A 10,673-nucleotide genomic window follows, 5' to 3' on the forward strand; every position below is an offset into this window, starting at 1 on the left:
GCTCAAAGGGGAAGCATTCTTTTTGACAGATTTCTCAGATAAAAATAAAGCACCAATGTGGCAATATTAAATCTGAGAACTGTTTCTTGGTAAAGAAAGGGTATGGACCCAACTAGAGTGGGATAGAAAAGAGAGCAGAGAGGGAGAAAGAGAGACAGAGGAACATATAGAAGACAGGGACAGCATCACTGCCAGGACACAGGGGCATCCCGCCATAAAGACATAAACTTCTCGTGGATTAATTTTCCTGACACCTCCATTTTCTGCTTATCACATGGTACATGTTAATGTTCCCAGCGTGTCTAACAGCCCCTATAGTAATTTTTCACCCTGTGTATAACAAATGTTGAGACATAAAAAAAGTCAAATTGGTTCCTTTCAGGTCCCCTTCCCTCTGCCAAAAGGGAGGGCATTCCCACGAGGTGAATTTACTCAGTGGGGCGAAGGGATTCCTGTCTGTCTGCCTCTTGGGTACAGTGCCATGTCAGGGACTTGTGGTGGCATCTGGCATTGGGGAAAAGCTGCCATGGGATTTGTGCTGCTTGTGGTCTCTTGTTTGTTGGGCACACAGGGAGGGTGAGGTGAAAGTGACCAGAAAAGCACAGATGCAGATCCTGAGTGAAACAGGAACTCTCCAGGTCATTTGAAGGGGCCACATTGTATTTTGGCCACAGAGGGCCTAGTGTGAGTTGCAGGTTTCTTCAAAGGCTGAGAAGTGGGTTGTGCATTTCAGTGTGTACTGTACCATGTGGTATTTACTGTATTTTTTTGTTAGGAAAATTAATCCACAATGCCAGAGGTTTATGTTCTAAAAGGAGACAGAGGAGTCCTGCAACTTTATTCAAATAAAGGGAGAGGCCATGGGACATTTCCCATGAGGTCTCTCAAATTGCTGGAGGATGCAGCCTTCTCTTTATCCTCATTTCCCTGCTTCATTTTTTTTTCCACCTTGGCTGAGGTACTTGAGAGGTACAGACTTCCTGAATAGCCTAATACAGAACCCCTTTTAATGTGTACCCTCCCCCCACCGTTCCCCCATTTTTCTTTGTATTGCTGTTCTTTTCCTCTAAGTCCAGAAATTTAGCACAGTCTTGGATGAGCAACTGAGTCTGTGTCAATTAGTGGGATTCCTTGGAATTTATGGTTCCTTCCATTGCCTCTTTCACCTATCAGTATCTGACTTTTATCTGCAAGCAGACCCACAGTTTGTCTGTAAAGACACATCCCTCTCATTCCTTTCATTATGGTCCTAGATGTGTTGTGTGCTGTCATTCATGTTTATTGTAGTTTACATATTTTGAGTGTATTGCAGAGTATGTCCTGCATTATATCATGGTTTCTTGTATAGCTATTGTAGCATATGGTACAGTATTGTATTGTATTCTGCACTGTATGCATTGTGGGGTTTTTATTGTCTTGTGCTCATTATACCCTGCAAGAGCCAGTTCTTTGCCACCCCATAGGAGCCTCTTTCCCTTGTCAACCTTCATGGTGCCATTTCTCAGGAGCCCTTTAGCCTGCAGCCCCACAGGAGCCCTTCTCCCTGTCAAGCCTCAGGATCCCTTTGAGCGACATTGAGTGACTTTATGCTCAGTTATGTTTCTTACTATCCATGAGTATTTGGTGACTTTTATACTGGGATTTGTTCCACATTCTTTTGTTCTAGCTGGTGTTACGAAGGTCACTTTTGAAGCTGCAGGAATTCCTGCCTTGTCAGTGGTTTTGAGGAACAGCTGAGGGAGCTGGGTGTGTTTGGCCTGGAGAAGATGTGGCTCAGGGATGATGTTATCAGTCTTTACAACTACCTGAAAGGAGGTTGTAACCAGGTGGGGGTTAGTCTCTTCTCCCAGGAAACAGGAAAAGAGGACATAGTCTTAAGCTGCACCAGGGAAGGTTCTGGTTGGACATTAGGAGGAATTTCCTTCAAAAAAAGGGTTAGACATTAGAATAGAGGTGGTGGAGTCACCGTGTCTGAAGGTATTTCAGGAAAGACTGGCACTCAGTGCCATGGTCTAGTTGATATGGTGGTGTTTGGCCAAAGGCTGGACTCAAGGATCTCAGAGGTCTTTTCCAACATAATTGAGTCTGTGAGTTAAGGCTTATCCTGGCAATGTGGGTTGCAGTGCAGCCCATAGGACAGGATCCTAACAGAGTGTATGAAAGAGCAAGATCTCCATGAGTCTGAGGGACAAGTGTCTATCTTGCCTCAATTCTGCTTTTTTCTGCTCAATGGTGTGTGTTTTTCTGCAGTGATGGTGCAGAATATTTAGAAAGGGGACAGCCCAAGCACCCAGCGTCTGTCACAGCCCTGCCAACACAGGGAGAGGGAGAATGCAGACACTACAAGCATTGGATAAGTGCCTGGGTACCCAGCTCTCGAAAGCTGAAGCATCTGTTGGTACTTGTTGGAGTCATAGGAATCCTGGGAATACCTGCTTGACGCCATTCCCACGGTGTTTGATGTGAGCTGATGCAGTTTGTGGTGACACTGCTGCAGAGGCAGCAGCTGGATGGTGCTGTTGCCACGTGAAGGGCTCAGAGAAGAAGGATCACAGCAAAGTCTTAGCTCCTGAATGAGTCAGTGAGTCTCTAGGGAAATTTTCTGTGCTGACTACTTTGATGTATGCTGGCCTGTGATCTTGCAGGCCCTCCCCCTTTTGTAGAGGGACAGTTGCTTTAATGACACAGCCTTTGTTTACTCGGTTCCTGTTACTGATAAGAACTGCTTTTTCTTCTCCTAATGCTCTCTCAGCCATTTCAGGTCACTGTTTTAGCTTCCAGGTGTACCCACCTTTCTGTTTTTCAGCATGAAAGAGCAGAGACTGGATTTTACTCTCAAGTTACCTCTGGAGAAGCTGCTATAGAAGGAAGTGAGGCTATGGTTTTGGAGCTGTGCTGCAGGAGGACAGCTGAGCAGTGATCTGGTGTGGTAGCACCAGTTTTGCATTTGGCAGCAAAAATTGGAGCTACCAGAACCGAGACATGCTAGTATCTGGTTGATTTCACTGCACGGTGATCTAAACGCTGCCAAAGGATCTCAGGTCCCACCCACTCCTCATTCATGACACATGCCACAATTCTTGCATGATAAAGCCTTTATTGCAGCTGTTCCCCTACAGCTTCCAGTAGGCAGCTTCCAGTAGGCAGGAGTTGTGCTGGAAAGGCAGCATCTTTCTCCTCTGAGACAGATGCTGCCTTCTTCCCAGCTTGTGCTTGTCTTTCTCTGTTTACAAGCAGAGCTCTAAGTAGGTGCAGTCCATATTCAATTCCCTCTCTAAATGTTGTCCTTTAGTAAGTTGTGAGGGTACAAAAAAGGCGTTTTGTTCTTTTCTTCCCTGCACAGCTCACATAAGCCCTAGGGAATGTGGCGTCTGGTCCTCTCTCAGACCCTTCCCTACCTGCTCCCCCCTGCCTGAGGGTGCCACTTGGGTCACAGCCTGTTCCCACTGCCTTCACACTTCAGGAGTTTTCACAATAGTTTTTCAGTGACTTTTGGTCCCCCTGCAAAGCCTTGGGCCTCTGCTTGCTGGATCTCAGTTTGGGAGCAAATACTGTCTCTGAAAGTGCCCTGTTTTGGGCTGTTTGGAGTTGGTGCCAACACAGGCTAAGGGTAATGTGACTGCTTCATTTTTGGACCAGGGAACAGAACTGTCACCCTTCCTCAGTGGGAGTCCCCCTCTCTCTGTGGATGCAGCTCACAACAAATGCAGTTGAGGGCAAAGCATGACTTCTGCTCTATCTAGAGGTTCAGGCAGCAACACTGCTTTGCTGCTTGGAGGACCTCAAAATGTCAAAAATACAGCGGTCCCAAAACCTTAACCCTCAGCAGGGGCTGTGGAGGATGCTGCTTTAGTACCCTAATTCACAGGAATGAGAACAGTGGTTAGGCCAGACCACAAGAGCTCTCTTGGAGCTTTCAGGGTGATTTCCAGTGTCTTAAAGCAATTCTTTGCCCCAGATTTTGTTCAGTACTATATTTCTTGGTGGAAATTGGGTTTTTTTTTAATTAACTCGGCCTTAGATAGATTTCCCTAGTGTGGAAATTGTCAGTTGAATTTGTTGCACCAAAACCATGTAGGGAAAACAGGTGGAAGGAGTATCACACATTCTAATAACAGGCAATAATGCTAGCTAATCCCTTACAACTAGGGCAGGTTTCAGAAGAAACCATGAGATTTCAGGTGAGATTACAAGATTAAGCCTTTTAATAGTGAAATACTTCAGCTCTCCGGTCCTTTAAATTTCTGTGGCAGGCTGGAAAACAAATGAATTTAGTACTTACCCCTGTTCAAAACTGACATTTTGAAGGATGATTTCAGTCATTGTTTTGCCTAACAGCAAACGATTAAATACTCTTCAACATATATTTAAGAGCAGCTAATGATGAGAGGCTTTGAGCATTTTAATGGATTTGAACATCCTTTTGCCCTTAAATTTAATTGGTCAATTTTTCTTCAGCAGCAATGGGATCATTCACATTACTCATTTGGGTAAGAAAGTGATGGCTAAGAGAAGACAAAAAATAATTCAGAATGCTTATACTGAGGTCATGTTTTATTTGCAGGATTTGCTGCTCACTTTATATTCACAAATAGACAAGTTACTTACCAAAACGACTTACTCCAAAAGTAGGCACAACCACATACACATTTGTCATCACAACAGAAAAGATTTTATTACCATACACAGAAGTCCATTATATCTTATGTGTAGTTGAAATGAGTATGTATTACTGTCACGTGCTTTGTCACAATTATCATTTAAGAAACATCCAAACTGGAGTTTCACTAAATCAGAACAGTAAAAGAAGCACTGCAGAAGGAAAAGCAGAATTCATCTGGAGTTACATCATATCTGAGCAGACAATAAGCTTTGCAACTCAACCAGAGGCTGGCTCACTGAAGCCTAAGCTTGTCTTGCTCCCAGAAAGATGGATGGATCATCTCAGGATCTCCTTGATCTTTTGGTGTTGCTTATCCTTTATCGTGAAGGTGCACACAGACTTGGTAAGATGTCTGGTTGGATTTTTCCCACCACCATGCTGTAGGTTTATATGGATCCCACTGACAAGCAAGGTAAAACACATGAAACTCCATCTGAACATAAGAAAACACTTTTTCACTGAGTGAGAGCTGTTGAACACTGACACTGGTGATCCACGGAGACTGTCAGCATTCCCTGGAGTCAGTCAAAGCCTAGCTGGACACAATCCTGGCTAACGTGGGCAGAGGGATGGGCTAGACAATGTGGAGATGTTATTCTCAAGTTCTACAATTTTGTGATTGATTCTGTGAGGAGCTCAGCATCTCAAGGTAGCAGAAGCTGGCCACAGGGTGCCTGGAGGTGAGGGAGTAGATCCTTTTCATATGTATCTGTGGCATTTCCAAATGCATAACAGAGTTAAAACTCTCCATAAAACTAAAGAGTGGAATATTGATAAAGCATTCTTAAACAAGGTGTGACAGGAAGAAACTTGAGGTTTTCACTTGACTGTGAAGCAGATTTTAGCTTTCAGAGCATGTGCCTTTCATAAGAGCATGCTGTGCATATTGTCCAATGACAGTAGAAAGCTGGTGGTCTATAGACTTCAAGAGGATTCATCAGGAAAGGTAAACGGAGAGGTTAAAAAGTGACTGGAAGCAAAATGGGCTTTCTTGGCATCCTTTCTCTTCTGAGCAGAAAGAAAAGGACACCAAATAGCTTAAAGGTACAAGTCATAAGCTCAAAGGTGTTAAGAGGTTTCTCTTAAGAAACAGAGAGGCATCACTGCTAGGGTCAGCACTCAACTTTTCCACCATTGTAGTACACTCTAATGTATTCATAGATTTCTTTGTTCTTATTAAACAACTATAAAATTAGTGTGTACATCCCAAATTAACGGATGTATGAACTGAAGCACAGCATCTTTTCAAGCGTAAGGATTATCCAGCAGTCCAGTGAGAATAATTCTGGTGGGAATGCAAAGTAGGCTGCTTTTTTGAGGGCTCTCACCAGTGAGAGGGTATTCTCGCAGACAAGGAAGAAGCTTCTGACAAGGTATTATTTCCTCTTTGCCCCCTCTCCAAAAAAGCTGAGATTAGAACCTCAGAAAATTTATTGTAATTTTATGCAGTCTACTTCCTCTGTGATTGCACTTGTTCTCAGGTCCAAATCTATGCTAGATTTGCTTCCCTTATACGTTGACCTCCATCTGAGGAGCATTATCTTCTTGAAGTACTTCATAGTGTTGTTTTTCACAGTTATGAAACACATGGTGTTTATCATGCTGTTACTCATGGCGATGCACCTGACTATGTAAAAGGCAGTAAGATAATGCTTCTCTTTCACCAAAAGGGTGGGGAAGAAGTCCCGGACAATTGTGAAACCATAGAAAGGTGCCCAGCAGAGAACATAGGCAGTCAGAATGCACATTAGTACCATAACAGTTTTCCTTCTGCACTGAAGCCTCTTTCTGATTTGTTTTGTCTGAAATCCTGGGACAGTTTTAAACCAAAGCTCCTGAGAGATCCTGGCATAACACAAGGTCATTGTAATCACAGGTGCGACAAATTCAATGCCAAAGATGAAGAGAAAGTATGATTTATAGTACATCTGCTGGTCAACTGGCCAAATTTGGCCACAGAAAAATTTCTTCTGGTTTTTAACTATAAACAACACAGTTTCAGTAGCAAAGTATGCAGATGGAATAGCTAGAAGTATGGAGATGACCCAGACCAAGGCAATGAGGATGGTTGCTGTTTGATAATTCATGCGTGGTTTCAGTGGGTGAACAATGGCCAAATACCTAGAACAGAAAAATATATTCAAAATGAAGTCTGAAAACACTGGTCAGAACACACTTCAAAATACAAGCAAACAGAATTGGGCAGGAGGAAATTGCTGTCATTCCTGAGGAGAGAGCCTGAACATACTCATCTGTAAGGACATAATCATCTGTAAGAACATGTTGTGAAGTAGCAGCCTGGAGCTGACTTACAATTTTGTATCACAACTTTTCCTTTTAAACAGGAGTAAGAGTTAGAAAAATGCAGTATTAAACATCTAGTCAGGTCCAAGGAAGAAAACACAGACATGTAGAATCAGGAAAATGTTTTCCCTAGGCAGAGAGCTACTTAAATAGCTCTTTTTACAAAGAGGTGAAATATACATTACAGTGTTTTTCTTATTTCTGTGGTTATTCTGTGGGGTGCAAAGACCTGAAGGTGATGCTAATGTATGGTTACAGGTGAACATGATTTTAATAGATGTGTATCTATTTTCTGCCCATGCAAACCCTTTTTGTGTGTATTCTGGAGATGACCATTGCTTAATCATCTTAAATATGCAGTGTTAAGTAATATGGCGAAGCAGAAAACTTGAGTTAGATATTTGCACTGCTGTAAAGCTGCAAGGTTGTAGTATTCCTGCTAGGAGGAGATTTTTATCAGAGATCCCAGTACAACTGTATTTAACCCAAAGTATTGTTTCAAAAAGTGGAATTTCTGATTCCTTTGGAGTCTGTTACATCTGTATACATTCAATATATAGAATAGCATCCATAAGATATAGTTATTCTGAAGTAAAATGGAAAGTCAGCAGCACTTTTCATCAGCCAGTTATTGGAAGCAGATAAATTGTTCATGGCTCTTAATAGTGCAGGGTAAATGTCAGGGGACAGCAATGAGTCAGCCTCATTGTGGAGCAGAAAGTTAGCATTTTTATATCAGGTCCTGGGGAAGTAAGTTATGGCATAATGTATGTGTATGTATTCATATATGTGCATATCTGCTCAGCAGAACATTTGGCTGGATGGGATCGATCTGTCCAATAGATTCTGGAGGAAGCTTTTGTGGTGGATTTCCTGATTGTCATTGCTTACCACGGCTGTTACTGTGCAGTGGTTCTGCAGTTCACAAACTGAATTCAGATGAAACTATCCTGGAAGTTGTGCTCCTACATAAAACACACCAAATGCCTATGGGTGTTTGGTCCAAGGACCAAGCTAAATATTTGCAGTGTGGATATTAGACCCCTACCACGCACTCTTCCTCTTCAAATGTTGCATTTTTTCCAGTGTAGGTGTGGCCTTAAAAATGTGAAATTCTGTTTTTTCATGTGAATAGACATGGACGAAGAAGAAAGAGAGCCCTCCCTAAAGAAAGTCCGCAGTGGGACAGGCTTACTCACTTTACACAGCTGATTCCTTTTAAACAATCTAAACATGGGAAGACTTTTGTTAGGAGCCTGTTCTTTTTAGAGACAGAAGTCAACAATCCACATGACATAACATGGAATAGGTGATTGTTAAACAATGGGGTTTCTCTCTGTTTACCAAACCAATAGCTTGCAAAAAAAAAAAAGAAAAAAAAAAAAAAAGAAAAGCCATAAAACCAAAACATGGTGTTCTTACAATAAGCTTCAGTGATTAATCTTGTTAATCGGGCTTGTTTTTAAAGATGTGTGGGAAGATATGTTATAAATCTGATTTCTTAGCAGACATAAGGGCGCCATGACCCGTTACTTCATCAGCCTGGGATGCACTGGCAGAGCTTTCAAAGGAAACCTTGTAGAAGCTGAAAAACTGATAGAAAATGGTAATGCATACATGATAGTGTTTAGAAGCTTTACCCTGAGTCCTCAGCTGCTGTTGAAAGCCTATTCTGTTAGATGCTTGTTAAGGATTTGTTTTGTAGGAGCTGATCGTCCCCTTGCCCACACCAAGGAAAACACCTCTAACTTCTCCAGAGTCTCTTCACAGACTTCCATTCATATCAGGAACAACTGAATCAGCCATACACAAGCTGTATCTGTACAGCCCTCAGCAGGGCTAACTATTCCTGAGCTGACTTTTGCATCAGGGACTGAAAACTGCAACACTACACTAAAGTTTGAAATGGCACATGAGAGAAATTGGGGAAAAGAAGAGGAAGGAAGAGTGGGAATCATATATGTATGTGCATAGGATCTACAGAGATTTGTATTGTGTTTGAACATGAAAGAGATCTTGTGATGATGGCCTTTCTGTAAAGAGTTTACTGAGCCAGCCTCTGGCTTTCTGTGAGTCAGTCATGTCAGACTTAGGTCAGTACCAGACTTATGTTCAGGGTCTTGGTCTGTCAGAGTCCGTGGTGCACGAGGCTCAGAGAAGAGTCTTGAGAAAGGATACAATTAAATTAAATTGTTAAAATTCCTGGAGTAAAAGGCAGGCAGTGTCTCACGACTGCAACACAATTAGAAAAAAATTATTCACTGAAAGAGTGGTCAGGCATCGAAACATTCTATCCATGGAATAGTTCACAAAAAATGTGGATGTGACACTTGAGGACATGGTTTAGAACTTTGGAAGCTGTGGCTACATCTTTGTGCAGTCATAGCATCCCACTTACCTGTCAACAGCTATAGCCAGGAGAGCATTGGTCGAAACGTAGAGGGAGACAGTTCGTAGGTAGTTGACTGAGGCGCAGAGGACATGGCCGTGCTCCCAGGACAGCTGCTGCACCACATAGTAGTCCATCTCAAAGGGGCAGCACACAATAGCCACGATGAAGTCTGAGATGGCCAGGTTGGCAATCAGCAGGTTGGTGAGGTTTCGCAGCTTCTTATAGCGGGTGAGAGCAGCAATGAAGATGAAGTTGCCAATGCCACAAACCAGCATGATGCCAACCAGAGCAACGCCGATAACAATCTTGGCTGTAAAGAAGGTGCGGGTTTTGGTCATGTCATCTTCACTGTCCAGTGGCAGGTCATAATCACTGTAGGTGAAATTGAAAGGGAAAGAGAAGTTTCTCAAAGAGGTGAAATCCCCATTATGGATGTTGTAGATTGAAGCAAAATTGAGGTGGGCAGTAGCATTTAGGTTGTGTTCAGTTTGCTCCATGGCCATCTCTGTCTTCTTTTGGCATGTGCAGCTTGGCTGGCCCTCAGTGTTGTTAGCCCAGTGTGGCAGGGCACAAGATCGGCAGGTGAGAGACCTCACCCAAAGCTTCCTTTTGAGCAGTGAGTAACCTTGTCTTTGTCCCCAGAAGATTATAGGACAACAGCCTCACTTATCTCCTTCTGTGGAAACAAAAAGAGGAAAATGTTTCCTGAAAGCAAATGACAGCAAAAGTACTCATCTTGAAGGAAAGCAATAGCCACCTCATTGCCCCACAGATCTGTTGCTGCATGTGCACAGAAGGAAGAAATACCCTGTGAAGGGATGCTTCTGTTCTCACAAAATAAATGCTTCTAGTTGCTTCATGCACTGTTTGTTACAGCAGTTACAGTTTTATTTACCAACAATGAAATTTTCACCAGGCAGTGAAATGACAGCCTAGGAGGAATGTAAAATCAAGTTTAAAACTCTACCAGCCCGCAAGCCCATGGTTCTGTCATCATCGTGCAAGGTAAAAGACACTAAAGTGACAACTCAGTGTGCTGTAAAGCATTTGATGTGCCTTTCGGACAAAGTTTATACTTTATTCTGGTTGTTTCACAGGGATGTGATAGAGAACAATGAGAAGAGAATTGATGTTCTTGATTCTAAATACATTTCTTAATTAGAGTAAGAGTTGAAGTAAGAGTTGCAAAGGCCCAAGAAAATACTAAATCCAGCACTTCCCTTGTGGCAACCATTAATTGAGTACAGGACAAAATTTTTCCACCAGCATAATCCATTATCACTTCTGTCAAACAGGTTTGACAGAACTCTGCCA

General features: G+C 42.6%; 1 protein-coding gene across 1 annotated transcript; it reads right to left on the minus strand.

The window, feature by feature from the left end:
- Positions 1-4,225: 4,225 nt before the first annotated feature.
- PROKR1 (prokineticin receptor 1) lies at positions 4,226-9,988 on the minus strand. Its single transcript, XM_054290357.1, has 2 exons — positions 9,366-9,988; positions 4,226-6,784 (listed from the first exon to the last, which is right to left on the minus strand). Exons 1-2 carry the CDS (start codon positions 9,860-9,862, stop codon positions 6,094-6,096), a joined length of 1,188 nt encoding a protein of 395 aa, XP_054146332.1. The 5' UTR covers positions 9,863-9,988; the 3' UTR covers positions 4,226-6,093.
- Between the last annotated feature and the right edge of the window lie 685 nt (positions 9,989-10,673).

This window comes from Melozone crissalis, unplaced genomic scaffold, assembly GCF_028551555.1.
Source record: "Melozone crissalis strain CALT ecotype California unplaced genomic scaffold, PUWL_Pcris_2 ptg000081l_1, whole genome shotgun sequence".
NCBI lineage: Eukaryota > Metazoa > Chordata > Aves > Passeriformes > Passerellidae > Melozone > Melozone crissalis.

Bases quoted from the DNA above. Each gene is read 5' to 3' on its own strand.
- PROKR1 (XM_054290357.1), bottom strand. From the start codon at position 9,862: ATGGCCATGGAGCAAACTGAACACAACCTAAATGCTACTGCCCACCTC. The intron at 6,785-9,365 runs GTAAGTGGGATG...TTTCTGTTCTAG, and splicing joins CTGGCTATAGCTGTTGACAG to GTATTTGGCCATTGTTCACC.